The sequence below is a fragment of the Chaetodon auriga genome, chromosome 9 (assembly GCF_051107435.1).
Source record: "Chaetodon auriga isolate fChaAug3 chromosome 9, fChaAug3.hap1, whole genome shotgun sequence".
NCBI classification, from domain to species: domain Eukaryota; kingdom Metazoa; phylum Chordata; class Actinopteri; order Chaetodontiformes; family Chaetodontidae; genus Chaetodon; species Chaetodon auriga.
In genome coordinates this window covers 18,761,386-18,781,777 of record NC_135082.1, presented here as the reverse complement: position 1 = coordinate 18,781,777, position 20,392 = coordinate 18,761,386, and the positions used below count along the sequence as shown (strand labels likewise).

At 42.6% G+C, this 20,392-nt stretch overlaps 3 protein-coding genes across 3 annotated transcripts; all 3 read left to right on the top strand.

Moving 5' to 3' along the window:
* The first annotated feature begins 160 nt into the window (after window positions 1-160).
* Window positions 161-4,492, top strand: vgll1 (vestigial like family member 1). The gene is made up of 4 exons (XM_076739176.1): window positions 161-395; window positions 2,055-2,257; window positions 2,358-2,711; window positions 3,827-4,492. Exons 2-4 carry the CDS (start codon window positions 2,068-2,070, stop codon window positions 3,862-3,864), a joined length of 582 nt encoding a protein of 193 aa, XP_076595291.1. The 5' UTR covers window positions 161-395; window positions 2,055-2,067; the 3' UTR covers window positions 3,865-4,492.
* A 5,021-nt stretch (window positions 4,493-9,513) lies between these two features.
* Window positions 9,514-16,361, top strand: tmtops3a (teleost multiple tissue opsin 3a). Its single transcript, XM_076739175.1, has 4 exons — window positions 9,514-10,021; window positions 11,001-11,329; window positions 15,000-15,233; window positions 15,882-16,361. Exons 1-4 carry the CDS (start codon window positions 9,634-9,636, stop codon window positions 16,104-16,106), a joined length of 1,176 nt encoding a protein of 391 aa, XP_076595290.1. The 5' UTR covers window positions 9,514-9,633; the 3' UTR covers window positions 16,107-16,361.
* A 2,187-nt stretch (window positions 16,362-18,548) lies between these two features.
* Window positions 18,549-20,372, top strand: cd40lg (CD40 ligand). The gene is made up of 4 exons (XM_076738719.1): window positions 18,549-18,811; window positions 19,394-19,421; window positions 19,538-19,627; window positions 19,740-20,372. Exons 1-4 carry the CDS (start codon window positions 18,611-18,613, stop codon window positions 20,117-20,119), a joined length of 699 nt encoding a protein of 232 aa, XP_076594834.1. The 5' UTR covers window positions 18,549-18,610; the 3' UTR covers window positions 20,120-20,372.
* The last annotated feature ends 20 nt before the right edge of the window (window positions 20,373-20,392 follow it).

Below are 20,392 nucleotides of genomic sequence, written 5' to 3'. Positions count from 1 at the left end.
TAACATGTTAATGTTGCTGCTCCTGTGTACGTTTTTGACAGTGCAACTGAGGAATGATTTAATAGGGTGTCAGTCAGGTTCAGGAGGAACTGGCTGGATGGCATTCTGCTCATAGCTCGCTGCATTCGACAAGCATCACACGCCCTCCCAGGCCAACACATCAAGCAACTCTGGAGGCCCAGTGGGCGAAATGTTTTGTCTATAGAGGAGAGGACAAAGACACCTAAAGACACCTGACGCTGGATCTTCGAACGAATAGATGACTCTGATGTTTCAGCTCACACCAAGTCACCAAGTTTTTTCCAGCAGATTTGGCTGCTGCTCACATCAGCTTTGATCGACCAGTCAATGCAACGACGCCCTCCCTGGTCGTCTTTGGTCAATCATTAGGTCAGGTAAGACGAGCAAGTTTTTTCACATTTAACTAACGCAATGGTTTAGTTTTTATTCACAAACAGTTAGCAGTTCAATTAATGTATTATGGGACTGATGTAATGTGATTATTTACACTGCATTTTAGCTCTATTATTAAGCCAGCAGTGTAAACCCACACAGATATTTCTTATTATGTCAAATATCCAACTACAATTCTCAACTTCTGGCAAAATACAAAGTGAATTTCTCAGAAGTGATCATTTGCTGCTGGAGTAAATGTAATGTGTGCACTCTCATCTGATTTTCATGGCTTGTGAGTAAAATATGTTCATACGAGACAATTTCTGAACCGTAAAATTCACCAGAATGAAAGCTGTGTACTTTACACGTCTACTGTTTGTGTTACTGTCAGTGTGCTATAATCAGCCTGTTTTTAAAGACAGTCCATGTGGTGACTCATCCAGGGCAAGTTCAGTTTAAATTGCTTCAGATAAGGAGAGAGTCTGCTCCACGGAAGAGGAGTTTAATTTGATTTGCAATGAGATGAAAAAAAAAAAGGTTGATAAAAACATTCTAATCACTTTGAGCTAAATGAAAATGTCACATCATCATTAAAGGAGCAACATGCAAATTAAGTTGTAATCTTAGTCAAATAAACAAAATAAACTCACAAAATGTCATAAAAAGAAATGTTCCTGCACCTATTTTCCTTATTAAAAGGAAAAATACAACCATACACCCTATGAATTCAAGTTTTCCTCTTTTGCCGACCTAAGATGAACTTAATTGCCTTGTTAATCATCGTTAACCACACCAGAAATAAAACTCACCACAGCCGTCATGGTTGGTCTTTCCACTGTTTCAGCAACTGCCAATTCCAGTTTGGTCAAAGTGATTCCTTAATTAACCCTTAATATTCTGGCTCTACGTGCTGTTTTTCATGCCTCTCCTGTCCCCGCCTGCCGCGTCCTCATCCACCCTGTAGTCAGAGCCCTGATTGGAGCTGCTGTAAATCACCTCAGCACTGCGTTTGCTGTCATCAAACTGGTTCAATCCCAGTCCGGCCATATACGCCAGGAGGCTGTTGATCCCAGTTCCACTGCCCACAGTGTAAACACCAACAATCCCCCGGTGCTCCAAGCTCCGGGACCAGGCAGACTCCAGGCAGTTAATAGGGCCACTAGCTGCACGGCTAACTGAGCTAACTAGCTAATGGACGCTAGTAGCTAAGAGTATAGTGAGCAGCGGTTAGAGGTTTCTCTGGTGATATGTTGCCCTCTATTAGCTTGGACTAACCTGAGGCAGGTTGTAAATTCTTACATATTGCACCTTTAAAAACAGACCAGATGGTGAGTAAATAAAGTATCTGAAACATGAAAGTTGAGTGATAATGACTCTCGCTTTTCAACATCATCCAAGAGAAATAGATTTTAGGCCTTTTAGGGAAATAAATGAAACCCTTTTCATCACCACGTGCAAAGAAAGACCAACAGAAAATGTGGACAGCCACATTGTGGCTTAAGTTGTATTTTTTGTGACTGTAAATACTGTAGAAATATCAAATCTGTCATTGCTTGGGTCTTGTGGAGCAACACAGATTGTAATTCATGATTAGTTACTTAACTGGTGCAGTTTGTACTGAGCGGTTTCTAATGATTCTGTTTTGTCTCCGTTTCCAGTCACAGCTGACCCATGGAGGACAGAACAGACAGTCCAATGGCTGTGAAGGTGGAGAAGCACTCTCAGTATGTCATCCTGACTTACTTCCAGGGGGACATCAACAGCATGGTGGACGCTCACTTCAACCGTGCTCTCAGCAAAGTCTGCAAGTCCACGGCACCAGCTGCAAAAACAAAGAAAATCCGTAAAACTCTGAAACTGGGTAAGCACACAAAACCAAGAGTGAATGACCTTCCTGACTACAAACAGGACAATCAGTCCCATGTGTCCACCCTACATGGCTTCTGTCTTTGTCCCCACAGAAGAAAGCAGCCCCTGTCAGGGGAGTGTTGACCCTTACTCCGAGTCACAGGTCCCTCCAGTAGGACACCTCCTGACCTTCAGCCCTGTGGACGATGCTCCTGACTCGTGGCACTCATTCACCTCCAGGCCAGGAGAGGGCCCAGGATTGCCGTCCATTGCGTACTCTCTGTCCCCAGATGGGTTGAGTCTTACTGGACAGCAATACGCCAGATCCCTGCTCAACCTACTGCATAATGACCACGGTGAGGTGGGACCCAGCATGGCTTCCAGCTCCAAGCCAGAACTGCTTCCCAGCTGGACGATGCCGCAAGGATTTAGAGAGTCAGTGGATCCTGCTGTGGGCTTTGAACCTGGTAAGCCTTCAGCCATAAGAAGCATCTCTAAAAATGTCTTCCAACCAATAAAATAATCAATTCTTAGTGAGAGGAATGATTAGACTTTAAAGTCTGAAGGAGCCTTGAAAACAGCATCAGGGTTATCTTGTTGTAGACTTGGAGACTTCAGATTATTCACAAACAGCCTGCGTAACGTGAAAACTAAAGTCAAAGTTGGCTCTTGATCTTTTCCTTAACTTAACATAGTTTTGGCGCCCAAATCTAATCAAACTGCAACTGAAAACTGATGTCAGCTAACTCTGAAAAACTCATCGCTGACCTTTGTCCTCACACTGGACTCAAACGCAGGTCTCCTGCGTGAAAGTCCTGTATTTGACTTATTCATCCTCCCTGTATGGACTGTCCCTTTTCATACTATGTCCCCTGCCTTCCTGAAGGCTTTCTGTCAGAAAGCCCTGAAGGCAAACTTCTCCCATAACCGCCCAAACGGGCTTACAAGGCATACTTTCAGTTTCCACATGCGTAGGCATGAGACCAAATATACAAATGCCCGGAAAACAACGTGCACTCAGGCGGTCGCAGAGCTCACAGAAGCGCGCAATGCTACGTTTGCAGGGACTAAGTTTTCAGGAAGTCCCTTTGACACATATGAGGAACGAAAGTAAAGGCATCTCGACCTCTGCTGCATTGATTCTGTTCCCCAACTCAACAGCTTTAGACATTACTCCACAGTTACGTTAGTGTTTCTATTTTAGTGTCCCTGCATCACTTACCCAACAGGTCCATCTGGGCTGGAAATGCTTTCTAGTTTATAAACCACAGAGTTACCTTGACACAGATGCTTAATTGAGAATGTAGACAGTTGGCAGGTTTGCAGAGATGCAAGAGCTAAAGACAAAAGACCTCTTATCATTATCTAATCGTATTTAGAGTACTTACTCAGTATTTGTTAGTGGTTAGTTCTTGGCGTTCTTACTCATGTCTTGCTAATTTGTGCATTGTCTTGTGAGAAATGCTAGCGTGTGGAGAAGATAAAATATGTGTGCTACAGTTTGATTCTGCTCAGCATGCTTAATCACACACTTGTACACCTATTAGAGCTGTGTTGACTTTTCTTGTCTCCTCTCTCTCAGGACGGCATCTGGACAAGAAGGACTTGTACTGGTACTGAAAGCAGCTGCAGCAGCTTCAGCTACACCACCGACGTACCTGTGGCCCAGTAAACCCACCTGGCTTACCGTTCAGTCTGGTAGCCGACAGATATTTTCTTGTCAAACAGGCCTGAGTGTCATTTTTGAGCACACACGGGAGAAACAGTAGTGCTTCCATTTCCTGCACTGCTCTTTCCACATCTCAGTACAATGACCTCAGCTCCTCAGTATGCACTAACTGGAACACACTTTCTGAAAGGGGACGCTCTCTGACAAACCTGTTCTTCAACTCAGTCATTCCTCTTGTAGATCTCCGGGCACTGTATATGTTGTTGCTCCCTTTGCAGTGGAGCTGGATGAAGGGCATTTTTTCTTCGTGGGCCTACGCCAGTATTAAGTTAAAGTGTGAACATTGTAAGCTTGTTGAGTGTATAAATATTAATGTTAATAGCTTTCTACAGTTCATTTGGATGAGTTTTACTTGCTATGAGAATATTTTATACATCCAAATGATTAAAAAAGTGAAGGATAGTGATGTTATGTCAATGAGTCGTTTTCTTTCTATAAAACTGTAAACTCGCTGCCATTTTCAAAGAGTGCCGTGTGCAAAATGTAATCATATATAAGCTTAAATAAATATCTGAGCAGACAAACCCAAAAATCTTATATCACTGTAAAGTAAAGAAGTATCAGAAAATGTGTTTTCGGTGGCTTTGTAAAGCAATGAGATGACCACACATGATGAACACCGCTGACACTTGATGATTCAGATGTGCTTTAGTAAATTATTAAGTTCATCATTTTAATACTTGCGCAGATACTGTAACTGGATCTGCTCGGCTTGTCTTGGTTGGCAGAGAAAGACTTTGATTAAAAATAGCACCTTGAAGTAAAACAGCTGAATAAGAAGGACTCTGGGAAAAATACATTTAAAAAAAGGTGCTTGAATTAAAATGAAAATGACCTTTTACAATGTCATGGTTACACTATGTATTTTGTCCTCTGGATTTATTCAAAAATGATCAATCTGGATGTCTTTAAGTGACATTTTCCCTGCCAAGTAGTTGAATAGACATCTGCGGCCGTGTGAAGTCTGTGGCGCAAACCCATTAGAGCTACATTAGAGTGCAACTCAGATCGCGAATTATTGTCTGGCCAATTTTCTGAGCAGAAAGTGTCAGGCTGAAATGTGCTTCAAATGAGTCTACACAAGCTGTTCATCATCACCACATCCTTGATTTTCTCAGCTCTATTTGTTCCTCTTCCTCCTCACACATCCACATGAAGTGTTTCTTTCAGTAACCGTAGCAGAGGATGGTGCAAAGGTAGCCTAATTAACAAAGTGGAGATGACAGTGGGTGTTTTTAGAAGAACTTCAAACTTCTGTCATAATTGGAGTATGTTCGCACCTCGAGTCCGGCTCTGTCTGAACTTTACCCAAGGCTTTGTGGTGAGGTTTATTAAAACTTCGACACCAAGACGGCACTTTTTGAAAGGTGTTGACAAGAAAACTGAACTTTGTTTTGACTGATGATGAAAATAAGTCGTGTAAGATTTAATCTAGGCAAGTCGAACACAGGTCGTTTTCACATTATCGTGTTTGGACAAACAAAAAAAAAAGCAAAGGTAAGAGTCTACAGTCATGCTAGCAGCTATACAGGGTTATACACTCACAGTGGACATCAGGACGTTCTGGTCATTCAATTATTATTGTAGCACGTTCCGTTGATGAGTCTGATATGTTTAGTGTCAGCTCGGACATATGATGACAGTATTCGCTTTTCAAACAGCATTCATGGCCACAGATGGAGGAGTAGTCATCTCCACATGATGGGTGGGAGGATTATTGATTGTGCTATGCTAATATTAGTTTCTTCCCATCTGGTACTGTATTAACTGTGGACAGGTTAGCAAGTGGGCCAGTTGGGCACTGTTTCAGACTTGCTCATGGACCCCAAGCCAGGTGCAGGCACTGGTGGAATAGATTGCCTGTCATGTGTCTGTGCTCATAATCAGACCAAGGACTTAACCAATGCCAAAATACATCAGCTGTCATCACTAAGGAGAACACACACAACACATTTGTTGGCAAGAATAATGCACAAAAGCATATGGACATGATGCCCACACAGTCTGTATTTAGATTTCTTGATATAGACTGCATGTAGACATCTTCTCGGAAAGCTGGACTGAGCTGGATCTACTAATGACCGTACCTACGTTCACTATCTCTACTCTGAAATGCACAATCGCTGCCAGTTTTAGCCTCAGTATTTTAGCATTGATTCATGCAAGCAGCAGCAAGACCCATCAAGCCATTAAGACCCTTTTACAAGTTTCACATTTTAAAATGAGTCACATGGAAATGTCAGCTGACTCACAGAGTTCAAGCATTAGCATTAGCTTACGTTAGGGGTACACTTGACAAAACAATCCTGTGATATAATCTCCCTCGGTAGCTGCACCAAGGCTTTGTCTGTGAGACACCCTGGTGATATTTGCCTGAAATAAGTTGGTCCTCACAGTCCTTTAATTAGGAATTCATCTCTACACCCTCTAACCTTTCCTTCAGTATCAGCCAATATCTTCCTATTGATTTGCTCTGCATGTCTGCCCTGTTGAAAATATTTCATGTCATCTAGGAACAAAATCACAGTGTTTGGTATTTCTTGTTGCAGACAGACCTCAGTGGATTTCTATTTCTAAAGACAAGAAAGTGGAAAATGGTCATATTGTACCGACTGTTATTAACGGGTTTTTAATTTTCTTTGAGTGTACAAACATGACAAAATGTTCCTCTTCTTTTCAATACATCTAGATTAGACATAGACCTTCTTAAACCGATATTTGATCAGATTTAATTTATTCTGTGTCCTTCAGTTGTCTTCAGAAATCTGTTTACAGTTAAATGATTTTAATTTAAATAATTTCATGCTTTCTAGGTCTCTTATGTTCTTCACATTCTTCACATATAACCTCCAAACACTGATGTTTAAATCTATAAAACTGTGTGGTTCATGCTGCAGTTTAAGTGAACTATATTCCTCTTCTCCTCCTCCAAAATTTCTGCATGATTCCAACAAACAGATTAAATTGGCGTCACGTGAGTCATACCGGAGCATTTCTTTGTGGTTGGTAATATTTCTGGATGACCCAAAAATGTCAAGGGCAACATTATAAGAAAGATTTGGACTCCAGCTGCCTGAAACGTGACAGAAAGCAATGAAACCACTAAACAGGAGGTCATCTGTGAAGAAAAGTAAACAAAAGATAAATCTGGTTACTTGAAATGTTTGAAGCAACTTGCAAGATTTAAAGGATCAAATGTGCTTCGTTTAGTCACAGGAAAGAAGCTGCTAAAAGGAGCCGTGTTGCTGACCTGACGTCCTCGGCTGTCTCCTCCAAATATCAGAGTTTCTCCACACACTCATGGACAAACAGCCTTTATTTAAAAAATGCAGCTCCTTTAGCTTTACTCCAGACAGAGAGGTAATACATTGTAAACAGAACCATTAGGATGCTGTGGGAACCATCCTGTCATCATCGACTGACCTGAGGAGCTACATCGCTTTTGTTAGAAAATATCAAACTTCACTGTAGCTCCTGGAAAGTCACGTCAAAGGACAGTAATGTTACCTTTCATATAATGACGATGGAATAAGAGGAGCACAGGACTTCTAAAGCAAGAAATAAAAAAAAAGCCACAGATACAAAATGTCATCTGTTGTTGATGCAGATGAAATAATGAATAAGAAGAAGTAAAAATACTGCCAATCTGAGCAAAACCCCTGAATCTAAACAAAAGCCTGCAAGCTCAGTGTAACAGCATGTACCTATCAGCAGGACACTTCATTCCTCTTTGCCTCATAGGGCTCACATGGAGTCAGTGGTGTACAAACACCAGAATCTGAAGATGCTGCAGCAGCCACAGATTGGAGGGGCTTATTTTTAACAATCCAAGGATCTTTCAGGCTTCTTTTTCCAAATATCATAGAAAGACGATTGGCCGCAGGTATGGAAGAGGACCATTTCTCCGTTCCTCCAGGAGGCAGGCATGGATTCAGCAGCCGTGCAGACTATAATCCCTCTTCCTCCCTAGTGTCAGGTGTAATCAGGCTTATCTGGAGGAGGAAGAGGACAAGAGGATTGGGTCTGCAGTGATGATTGTCCATCGAGCTTGAAAGCTCGATGGACAAGCCAATGATGCTGATTGCAGAGTGGGAAGAGGGGGCATTATGTGTTCACGGCTGCTGAAGCTTTCCAGCTGACACCAATGACTACAGCAATTGAGATTGGCAGAGGTCTCCCCTGCGACGGCGGCGTCAAAGAGCAGAGTGACGTCAGTCCCTCCTGTCATGTATCCAAAGTTATGTCCAGATCTCACATCTCGTCTTTACAGTAGCAACAGTGTCTCTGTCCCCAGCATGAGGTAAACACACACTGAGAGATCTAATGTGGAGACACAGATAACGAAATGCGGGTGTGTGGTGTGAATCAGAGTCAGATAACATTGTGTTGTTGTTATCAGTGTCTGTGTCCTGTCTGCGGAGACTAATGTGGTTTCAATTTTGATGAAAAATAAAGCAGGAAGAGAATTTAAGGACATTTTGCTGTGTTTTGCTTTGGTATTAAATGACCACACTGGTATTTTTGCACATTTAAGACCATTTGCTACAACTTATGTGTACTTCGCATCTCTGCCAAGCATTTTTAAGGACACAGCGTAGTGTTTTTTATTTGTCCGGCTGTACTTCCATGCATTCTTTGTTTTCCCATTTATGTCACTATGGAATCAATGTTTGTTTACACTGATTTGAAACTTGCTTGAGTAAAACAGTCCATTGATCTGCTTTTGCTGTTAAAGTAGAAGTGTTGATGGCTTCGCTGCATTACTGTGCAGAGAACAGAACTTTGATGACTTTAGATTTTCAGCATGGATTACTGTCTAAAGAGAGTCTGATTGCCTCTAGGAACAATTTGGAAACTGGGAAATAAAATTTAAGTAGGGTAAAACAGAAAAAAAAACAAAAAAAAAAAAAACACTGGAATGGTCCTTTAAAGTTACTGCAGAAACTGATTTATTTTACCGGAGCCTGTGCAGAAAAGAAAATGCTGAACAGGTGTGAATCTTTCTTTGTTGTGACTTACTTTGTTCTCAGTTGAACCAGCTGTACGCAGCTACACACTGGAGCAGTCTGGCACAGAGAGCAGCCATGAATATGAAACGCACATCTCAGCGAAATCATGCAACCGAAGTTTGTGTTTCTGGAGCGGAACACCCAGATTAATTCTCCCCAGTGTGACTGAAAAATTAGAACTTCATTTTGGACAGTCGCTTAATCTGGCCTACATCTGCAATGAAAAATCCTAAAATCCAGTGGAAGTCGGTGTAAGTGTGCGAATTTGATTCACGTCTCAAAATGAGCTCAGCGCAACGCGTTGAAAGGCGTTGCAATTGCAGCTGGAAAGCAATAAATTTGGGGGATTTGCTGTATTTACACAGGCCATTGTGATCAAAAGGACTCATTATAATAACTGGAGAGACTCTAGGAAAGAAGGGAAAAAAGAAAAGGAAAGTGTTTGTGCGTGGCAGAGGGGAGGGGGTGGAGGTATTTACATACATTACAGGGGTGCAGGTATAAAGAAGTGCACAGGGCACAACTCTCTTCACACTCTATTAACTGTGTGTTATTGGCCCCCAGCCTGTGGAGCTGCTGCACTGGGGCTGTGCGGGTGCGTTTCTCTGTGTGTCCAGCTCCTCTCAAACCTTCTGCTCTCCTCTCACTGCTATGGTCGTGCACATACGCGATTGCAATTTCAGCACCACAGACAGCTCTCTCTCCAGCTCCAGCCTCAGCACCGACGCCTCCACCCTGCGGGACTCCCCGGCGCCCCAGAGCCCCGGCGGGCTGAGCCGGACCGGCCACACGGTGGTGGCAGTATGCCTCGGTTTCATTCTAGTGGCGGGGATCCTCAGCAACTTCCTCGTTCTCCTGATCTTCGCAAAGTTTCGCTGCCTCTGGACGCCCATCAACCTCATCCTGTTGAACATCAGTCTGAGCGACATCCTCGTGTGCGTTTTCGGGACGCCCTTCAGTTTCGCTGCGAGTCTGCACGGCAGGTGGCTCATAGGAGAGCACGGCTGCAAGTGGTACGGCTTCGCCAATTCCCTCTTCGGTGAGTGAACATGTGCGATGGATGCAAATGTGGAACTTTTTTTCCTGCTTGTTTTTATTCTACGCCCGCTTGCGTTGAATGTAGATTTTAATGCAATGTTCAGAAAGTTGAAAGTCTGATGGGAATATTATTTTTCATGTGTTTGACCAGAAATTAATATATTAGATAAACTGATATGAATGAATATTAGTCACCAAAGTTAGTACATTGATCCTGAGGTGGGGGGGCATGCAGGTCTGAACCCAGTTTCTAGGCCAAAACTCTTGTAGTTGTTCAAACTTTTCTCTCAAAAAAACAAATTTAACCTCATGGTGGCGCAACAGGAGCAGTCAGAGATCGTCAGAGTCTTTGAGATTCAGTAGGAGCTATAAATGTGTGTGCAAAATTTCCCGCCAGTTCGTCGGAGAGTAGTTGGCAGCTATTTCAGTCTGCAAGGACACTGAATGGCAGCACATGAGCGTTCAATTTTCCTTGAAGGTCTCTGCCTTCATTAAGTGTCCTGTCTCAATAAAAGGAAAAAAGAAAGCGTTTCCAGCACACATTCAGGTGATCTGTTCTTCAGTAACGTCTGCCCCTAATGTCTACACTATAATTACTCCCCTGACACAGTACATTTACCACCTACTTGTGTTAGGACTGACAGCAGGATGGAGGCTCATGCTTCTGTAACACTGCAGGATGCTCACAAACACGGCAGGCTGACATGAGGATGTAGTACCATGATCCTGACATCTAATCAACAGTTCTTGTCAAATGAAAGTCTTCCTGTATCATAAACACATAACAAAAAGCTAATATTAACACTGGAAATACATTAGAGTCTCCACAAAAAGCATCTAATTACACATTTTCCAATATAGGATTTTAAGGATTTCTGCACTTAATTAGCAGCTATTTGTGTTAATGAGTAATCCACTGCTGCTGCTTTCTTTCCAGGAATTATGCACTTTTCTGTCTTCTCCTCTCTTTGCTCTTTAAGGGATCGTGTCCCTGGTGTCTCTGTCTGTCCTCTCCTATGAACGGTACACCACCGTGCTGCGCTCCTCAGAGGTTGACATGTCCGACTTCAGGAAGGCCTGGTTCTGTATCGCAGGCTCCTGGCTCTACTCTCTCCTCTGGACCTTTCCGCCCTTCCTGGGTTGGAGCAGCTACGGGCCTGAGGGACCCGGTACCACGTGCTCGGTCCAGTGGCACCTCCGTTCACCCACCAGCGTCTCATATGTGTTGTGTCTCTTCATCTTCTGTCTGCTGCTGCCCCTTCTACTCATGGTCTACTCTTACGGACGAATCCTGGTTGCAATCAGGAGGGTGAGTTCACATGAATCTGTGAAGGACATGTTGAGTAACCAGTCGCTGTTCATTTTAACCCTAATCCTACAATATAGTTAGAATTGATTATTTCTAGTATGTAGTTTAGAGAATATTATAGATCCAAGATGAAACTGACAGAAGGGTGAAAACAAAGCACAGTTACAAATCAGTGTGCTGCTTCAGCACCTTGTCAGCGCTGTGGATTTATCAATACACAGCGCAGTTACTGATATTTCAGAGCCATGTTCGGGGTCTTAGACTCTAACTCGCACAAACCTCAGTGAAATAAAGGATCAGTGAGTCAGGCAGACTAGACCAACATACTTGATTAAACAAGCCGTCTGGCCCTGCGCTCTCTGTGTTAAGGGGTGGAGGAGGGTGGGGGTGGGGCGGCAGGTTATCCACTTCTTGTAGCCTATAACATGAAATAACATATGATGCAAAATTTAGGTCCAGTATAAGTGCATTATTTCTTATCCGTGTGTGAGGGAATGGGGAGACCCCTCCATAAGACAACACACAGGGGAACGTCGCTGAACAGCAGATGGCAGCTCAGAGTAAAGTGACTTAAATCTAAATTTAGACACCCGTGTCATTCATATGCAGACGGCGTATCCTTGCTTACAGTTAACAAATGTGTTTTCAATTATCTCTGTCATGCTTTGACAGTAAATCCACTCTGAAAGGCGCTGAGATGCTTTACTTTCTGCTTGACCGAAGTGTTTCCATTAGAATTCATGTGATCTCCTTTTATCTACCCCTTTATCTGCAGCATAATCATCTCACCCAGCACATAGTATCATCACTGACATTACATTCAGGAACAATTCCCTGATAGTAAACAATGTATTTACAAAAAAATCAGTGTGACACGCGTAGCACAGCGTGTATAGCTGTAATTTTCATGGGATAATGTGCCTTTCACCATGTCCATCTGCTCGCCTATGACGCCTTAATAGCTCTGCCACACTGGGCTCCGCTGTGGGTCTTGAGCTGTCAAGGTGCTCTTAGGACTTAAGATCATGGCTCAGAGGTTGAGTGATGGCTCTCAGACTCCCACTTACTCTTGGCCATGTGTTTTCAAGGTAATTTCAAGGGGCATCAAGCCAGATAATCCAAGAAGCCACAGCTCTGTGTTTACAATCTTACAGTTTATCCAGCAGGAGAAGGAATGAGGGCCAGTGTCTTCAGGGGAGGCCACAGGTGGTCTTCTCAGCTCGTCGTAACCCCCTCTCAGTTTCCAGTGACTCATCTCCACCTGTGCGGGGCTTACATAAACCTGTCCGTCACACAAATAACTGATAATTAAGGTTTCTGAATCGGTGTCGGGTCCCTCCATGCACTCTTTAGCTACAACTCCTATCAATGAATCACCCAGAGGGTATTTTTAGATTGTGGAAGCAATCTGTTACTATTGGATACATGCTATTATATAAGCACCTCCATTTTATTTTAAACTCCGCGCCCCCGAGGGAGTCAGAGCCGAGAAGGGCTTTGCAGACTTGATTACGGTACCGGTGAACGGGGGCTCAGCCGTGTGCCAGTCAGCCTCCAACTGAGAGCCCCGCCTTGGGCTTTTCTTAGAAACTGTGCAATCAATCTGTGGATCCTTGTGCTGGTTTCTCAAAGGTGGCTTAAAGTGACATGTCAGAGGGCGGGATGACATTTATATCGACAGCATCACTGCGGCTCAAGGTGGCATTTTTTTTCTCAGAATGACGCACCCGGATTCAAAATTCGTGACGCCGTCTGTAAACTTCTTCTATGATCACACACTCACAGAGATCCATTACTGTGTCTTGCTGAATTGATAATGGACACAGTTTCTAACACAAATACATGATTTTATTCCAAAGCAAAAGACTCATATGACAAATGTATTTATTGGGCCACAAGTCTGAAGCATCCCTTGAGTCATATTTTATTCCCTCTGTTCAGATTTTTACTGTGACGTTTGTCAGATTTTAGATTCAAAACAGAAGAAAAGCTCAGCCTTGCAGAAGTCACTGCTGATTAAACGTTGTCAGGATAGTTATTACATTAGAGGGAATCCAGGAAGAGCAGAGGTTATGACCGAATATCATACAAGGTGAAGTGTAATTGAGTGTGCGTGTGATGTGCAGTAGTCTGAGAGAAAGGGCAGGGTCTTCTCCTCTCGAGGACCTCTTCCACCAGGCAGAGACCCTCATTTATTCATGAAGCAGCGGGATGAGCATCACAGTGGTAATTACACGAGGCGGCAGCCAAAGGGGTATGAAATCAATACAGAGGATATGACAATCACCACAGCCGACAGACTGGCCTATGATGTATCTGAGCTAATTTTAGCCCACAGTCACAGCACCTCAGTACATGAGGAGAAAGCAGCAGGACAGATGTAATGAAACACATCAGAGCGTGTGTAGTCGACACACAGCTGACTTTATTCATGTGCTAGTTTTTTAATGAATTTAACAACTGAGTGGTAAATGTTGGATCCGCTATGATTTAGTAGATCCAGCAGTCATTCACAAGCTTAACTAAGTCTGATTTAAATTTGGGATGATGTGTAAAATACTGAAAAGGCAGAGCTGGTGCAGTTTCATAAGTTTATTTAAATCAGTGATGAACAAAATGAAGACTTACAGGAAGGGGAGGCAGATGAGGGTCAAAACCACCATAAAAAAGTCCAAATCAGCAATTAAATCCAACAAAAGGAGAAAAATGAGAAATCTAATAAGGCCCAAGGACAAATAAAGCAAGAGGCCAAAATTTCAGGAAGCACAGAAAGCAGAGCAACATGATACAAGAGATAAGAAAACAATCAGGCCAAGAAAGAGGGTTAAAGACACTGAGGAGGGAAGACTAATGAGGCACACGTGAAAACAAAAGAGGGACAGGTGGCACAAATCAACAGTTACAAAGGCAGAAATAACACAGCAAGTAAAGCTGAAAGATGCCACATAAGGTGAACTTTCAACATAAAACAGGAAATTAAACTCAAAACCATGACAGAGCATTTACTAATCGTTTCTGACTTCGACTTGAAAACAGTACAAAAACAATATATTTAATGTTTGACCTCATCGACTTCATTGATTTGACATTCTGTGTTTATTTACATTTTACACAGTGACCCATCTTCTTTGGAATTGGGGTTGTAAAGCCAGGCTGGGAAGGTCGATTGAAAGACATAATCAAGTTGCATTGTGGGAAATGTAGTGATCCAGGAGTTTGAACCATACAAGGGACAAAAAAATTAGAATATCGATGACTTCTTCTTTGATTTTGACTATGCTATTTATTTATTTATTTATTCTGATGGGTTAAGTTTTAGTTTGTAGAAACATTAAACAATCTCAGTGAAGACTGTGTTCACCCTTTGACTCACTCATTCTTTTCAGTGTTCCCAGGTTTGATCCATAAGTGTGTCTTTCTTAAAATCACCACTGGATGGCACTGAAGAAAGAAATATTCAGTTACTTGTGGAGTTACAGACTTGGTTTCTATGATAAAAGCACAGAAATGCATGCAGGAGACGCATGAAAAAATGTCTGTTTCATCAACCTGCATTCATCTTCCTTTCATCCATGCTTTTTCTTTAACTGTAGCAGTCAAGTCAACATCAGGTAAAATTATCGTCTAAGCAGGTTTAACCTCTGTGCCTCTCCCTCTTTCACATCTCCAGGTGGGTAAAATCAATCTGCTGGCAGCTCAGCGCAGAGAGCAGCACATTCTGGTGATGGTGCTGTCCATGGTGTCCTGCTACATGCTGTGCTGGATGCCCTACGGCATCATGGCGCTGATGGCCACCTTCGGTAGGTCGGGACTGGTCACTCCCATGGCCAGCGTGGTGCCCTCCGTCCTGGCCAAGTTCAGCACCGTCGTCAACCCCGTCATCTACGTGTTCTTCAACAACCAGGTTAAAGCGTTGAACCCAGAATCTGTGTCTCTGTCGCATTTGTTACCAGACTGAAGTGTGTCATCTAAGATCTGTTGGTTGAAGAACATATGACTGCTCAGCTGTGACTGAATATAAAGTGGGGAGGAAGACAGTGACAGTGTTTCATCCACAGAGGAGAAGTCAGTGGTACGCAGGCCTCTGTGACATTGAGGATGCAGCTCAGTCTGTTATTTTATTGTCAGTCTCAGTGTCTCTTCAGGACCACTTCAGGTGCTCCATGCAGCGCACACGTCTTTCTTCTGCCTGTAGTAGCTACAAGGGCTCTGTTTCCATTACAGCTGTATACAGGCCAGATGTTGTGTCCTCGTGTTGGACTCAGATTTCTTTGTGTGGGTAGATAGACCACTTTATTGATCCCCGGGGGGAAATTACAATGTTACAGCATCAATTCACAGCAAATCACACTTATCTTACATTAAACTGAACTGAGGTTAAAATATATACAAACACGCATAAAAACTACTGTAGTAGATAACGCTGCTGAAACAATAATTAAATGTAACCTACATGACTAAAAGTCTTTCATTTCCAACCAAATTGATCCCAGTTTTAACTTGATGTCCATGCTTGCTGGAAATGACCGTAGTCTTTTGTGCTTTTACACAGTTTTACAGGTGCTTCTTGGCCTTCGTCAAGTGCAGCGGGGAGCCCCAGGCCGTTCAAGGAGAGGAGCAGACAGCTCGGAGGACACTGTTCTCTGCATTCTTTCCCATCCACAGACAAACCTCCCTCAGCTCTTCACAACCTCAGATCCTCAGCAGCTCCAGGACCGCTGCCCTCTGCAGCCGCCACAATGACCGCCGCACTCTCGTCGTCCGCTACACTCCATAAAGGCTTATCATCGTCCTCATCTGACCGACTGTGAAAGTTGAAACTAATGTTTCTGAATGATCCAAAGTGCAACTCAAAGACACAAATGTTCCTTCTATCACCCAACAGCCTGTTATTTGTTTTACATATGAAGATGAATGTCTCTGTGTACTCTTTAACATTTGAATGTAAACTCAGTGCCATGTACTTCAGCTGTGCTTTAATGCATATTTAATTTTCATATTATATGCGTATTAAACTTTGCTAATCTTCCATAAATGCAAGTGTCAATGTGCATGTTTTGAATGAATGCCCTGAAAAAAACATGTATGCATTTGAGGGTTATTGAAGGTTAGTATCATCTTCTTCTTCTTCTTCTTTTTTTTTGTCTCCTCATCTTTTACTTTTTCATAACAAACCAGCAACCACAGGAAACAGGAGTGTTGAATCAAATGGCAGCATAGTAATTAGTACAATCTAATGTCATGTTATATGATACTTAAAGGAGAGAAAAAGAAGTAATTTAGAATACTCAAAATACCAATACTGTGATCACAGCTGTCAGACAAAGTTAAGACAATGAAGAAGAAAACAGATTAAGGGCATTCTGGGAGCTGAACATTAAGCAGATTCGGTGTATTTATACAGTAAATGTACATAGAAATACTTTGCATTTCAGTTGAGAATATTTCTAACCACTAGGGGCAGCTGTGAGCCATCTACAGTCTCCTCATAGTGGGTGCATTGCCATAACTTTACACATGCTGAGTACACAAGTACATGAAAATAACTTAGGTTGCTTTGCTGGACTGCATGTGTGTCAGTCATTTTTTAAAGGAAAAATGTTTTTATTTTGAGGAATAAAGAATCTTTTGTGGATCAGAGATTTAATACAAATGTGTACAAAGGTGAGCTTTGGGTCCAAGGGCAGAAACACCACATCAGATATATCTTATACTGATTTTAATCTTAAACTTGGAAGGACCAGATTAGCAGCAACAAGTACAGTCTCTGGTATCAAAGAGGGAATCAAACACCAAGCTGCCACAGGCAGGTAAAGATCCAGGAGGTGCAAGATATCAAGTCTCTGAGTCTCTGTAAATGTTTGGTGGGGCATACACCAAACAGTTTGGGGCAAACAAAGATCCAGGGAGGGTAAGGCAAGACTCACGGTGGGGGACAAAAGGCTGAGATATTTACCGGGGATCAGGAGAACAGACGTGGTTGGAAACAGGCAGGTTCAGCAAAGAGGGATCAGTCCATATGAAATAGCTGGAAAGTCTTACATAGAACAATGACAGTCTGGTCGAGAGTGAGTGTGGCAGAGCAGCTTACATACTGCACTGATTGCTATGAGTCTCAGGTGTGTGATCAGGTGAGCAGGCAGGAAGGCGTGGCTGAGTGTGGAAAAGACCTGACAGGTACAAGAACCGAATGCACTGTGACACAAATGCATTATAGTATAGTATAATTGTATAATGACACTTACTGTGAACAAAGTTGCACAATATGCATAGTGTACAGTATATTATACACATTTAAGAGCACAAATGCAGCGTAAAGAGAGCTCTTACTATCAATCTCAGGTGAATCTGTGTTGTGAATCTGTGCCGCAGTGCAGAACCGACTTATCCCGCACGCTCATACAGGCGAAACCATAGCATGACAATGGCACGGCTGCATCTGCTAAACTGCATTATGCTTTACGCAGCACTCTGTGGTCCTCTGTGGAAATGTGCCACATAAAAAATGTTTCACAGTAGCCCAGCAGGGCTGTGTGGGCTCTGTGAAAAACGCTGGTGGGTCTCAATTCAGCAAACATGCCACCACAAGTAGAGGTCACATACACTGCGGTTCAACGAAGTCTTGTAATGTCTCTGAGTATACAAGCTGAAGTGAGTTCAGCAAGCTTTCAACAGGCATTATTAATCTTTACTCGTTAAGAGGCGTCCTTTCTGGATTCCTTGTTGAGCAAATTATCAAATGATTATCAAATCAAAAGTGTGAACTTTTTAAAATGGGTTAAAGGTTAATGAGGGAAATGTGTAGGAAATGTGTTATTTCTGCCACTGCTGTGGTCATTTAAGTTGGCGGCTTCTTGTCTAAGAAAATACCCACAGCATCCAAACTGTGTGAAAATAAGGTCTCAATATAGAGGCCTTCCGATATGCATTTGAGCATAATACCCCTCATAGGAATTTTTCACTGGCCATAAATAGTAAACTATTGCCACATTGACATAGAAATACTGAGTAATACAAGGCCTCATGGCATCATGTGCCATTTAGGAACACATATCTGACACAAAGGAAGGAAGAAATGCAACAAGGTTTTTTTGGCAACACGCACACGCACACACATGTACATATAAAGGTCACACCTTTAACAGATCTGCATGTCGAAGAGTTCAGAGCTTCCAGGAAGTAGCAAGAGAAAAACGCAGTTGCTTGACAGAGCAGTGGTTCAGAAGTGCAGGGGATGTCACGGACGCCAGGCCTCTCTAGGTTTCACCGCTCCTCTCCACCATGATCAACACTTACCAGACCAGCCTGGCTCCTCCGCCCGTGCCTCCGCGCCTCAGCAGGTCCCACCCGGTCCTCATCCCAGCTCCGCTTCCATCATCAGGCCACAGCAAGTCTCTCATCCGCTTTTTGGTTGGAGTAGCATTGCTGCACTTATTCCTGTCGATTGGAGGATTCATCTATCTGTACCACAATGGCAAAATGGTAATAACAAAAAAAAAAATGAAAAGAAAAAAGAAATCTCTTATAGATAAAGACTTTTAATTAAGTAGAATTAAGATGTACTAATATGTGGTGGCATTATAGTAGCAGTAGAAAATTATCACAAATTAAAATATTTCACTTTGCACTAGTGATGGCATGTAGAAAAAAAATGTTTTTTAAAAAATAAACCATCAGGAAACTTAAAATTAAATTTTGATTTTCTGAAAAAAAAAAAATCAACTTATATTTTAATTTCATAGGCAAATGAATTTTCGTTCTAAAACAAGAAGCGAATGCGTTCGGCACAGTGCGTGGGTTTGCTGACTAGGGTGTTGAAATAGATGTGCATACATGGTTCACACATTTTATGGTGTAAAAACCTAACCGTCAGGTCACTGTGCTAAAAATGAAATACAGGAAATGCTCTTAAACCAAACAGGCAAGTTGTGATATTCACAGCACAGTGTCTTATAAACAGATGGGAAAACATCTGTTTATAAATATTCTACACATATAATAAGTATCTACACTCAACCTCTCGCACTGCCTGTTGCTGATGTTCTACTTTTTTCATTCCTACAGGAAAAATTTCATTCAACTGAAGGAAAAGGTACATTAATTTCATTTATTTCTTCCTGATAGCAATTTGTCACATTAAGTTTCATTAAAAAAAAAAAAAAAAAATCTCAGCAAAGTCTCTGACCAGGTGTTTGTTCTCTTCTCCAGCAGCTTATCTGTCGTCGGAAAAGCAGGAAGTCTCCTATAAAACGTTGGCTCGCATGGTAGTCGACCAGAAAGCACCGACCGCTACTACATGTAAGAACTGAAAAATACACAGTTTGGATTTTCAAATATTTAACAAAGAGTAGCCAAAAAAAATGTATTTAGGAGTAAAAGGTTGCTTAAACTTGTCCCTCTGTCTCTCCAGCGGGTTATCTCAAGTGGGACATAAAGCACTCACTTCGCAGGGGCATCAACTACTACCACAACAGCTGGCTGACTATCCTGCAGTCCGGTGACTACTACGTCTACTCCAGGGTGACCTTCTCCAAGGGCGACTCTCAGCGCCCGCTGGCCAGCCGGGTCAGGCTGAGGAAGAACGACACAGCGGAGGAGAAGACGGTGATGCAGGCCTTCTGCAGCCTGGACAGCAACAGCGGATCTGCGTCCATCCCTCGCCTGTGCACAGCCACGCAGGGAGAGGTGATCACACTGGAGAAAGGAAACCAGCTCAGTGTCTGGGTGCAAGACCTCTCGCTGGTGGACTACGAGGAAGGAGCCACGACCTTTGGGATGTACAAACTGTAGGACTCCTCTGTGAGCACATGCATGGACCTGTAAGCGAAGAGCGGGGACTCGTTGAGTGGATGGAAGCTACTGAGAACACTGTTAAATAGACTGGATCAATAACTAATTGTTTCTGATCTTTTCTGTGGATTTCAGAGACAAAGACCACATTCCTAAACTATAATTTATTAAATCAGTTATAATGTATAATTGATGTATTTATTGATGTAAATGAGGTTGTATGGCTGTGAAATGAAACTTTGATATTTAATCGAAATCATTTCTTCTCCTCTC

Coding starts and splice junctions, on each gene's coding strand:
- vgll1 (XM_076739176.1), top strand. CDS start 2,068: ATGGAGGACAGAACAGACAGTCCAATGGCTGTGAAGGTGGAGAAGCAC. Junction 2,258..2,357: donor CCGTAAAACTCTGAAACTGG/GTAAGCACACAA, acceptor TTGTCCCCACAG/AAGAAAGCAGCCCCTGTCAG. Junction 2,712..3,826: donor TGCTGTGGGCTTTGAACCTG/GTAAGCCTTCAG, acceptor CCTCTCTCTCAG/GACGGCATCTGGACAAGAAG.
- cd40lg (XM_076738719.1), top strand. CDS start 18,611: ATGATCAACACTTACCAGACCAGCCTGGCTCCTCCGCCCGTGCCTCCG. Junction 19,422..19,537: donor TCATTCAACTGAAGGAAAAG/GTACATTAATTT, acceptor TCTCTTCTCCAG/CAGCTTATCTGTCGTCGGAA. Junction 19,628..19,739: donor AGCACCGACCGCTACTACAT/GTAAGAACTGAA, acceptor CTGTCTCTCCAG/CGGGTTATCTCAAGTGGGAC.
- tmtops3a (XM_076739175.1), top strand. CDS start 9,634: ATGGTCGTGCACATACGCGATTGCAATTTCAGCACCACAGACAGCTCT. Junction 10,022..11,000: donor CTTCGCCAATTCCCTCTTCG/GTGAGTGAACAT, acceptor TTGCTCTTTAAG/GGATCGTGTCCCTGGTGTCT. Junction 15,234..15,881: donor ACGTGTTCTTCAACAACCAG/GTTAAAGCGTTG, acceptor GCTTTTACACAG/TTTTACAGGTGCTTCTTGGC.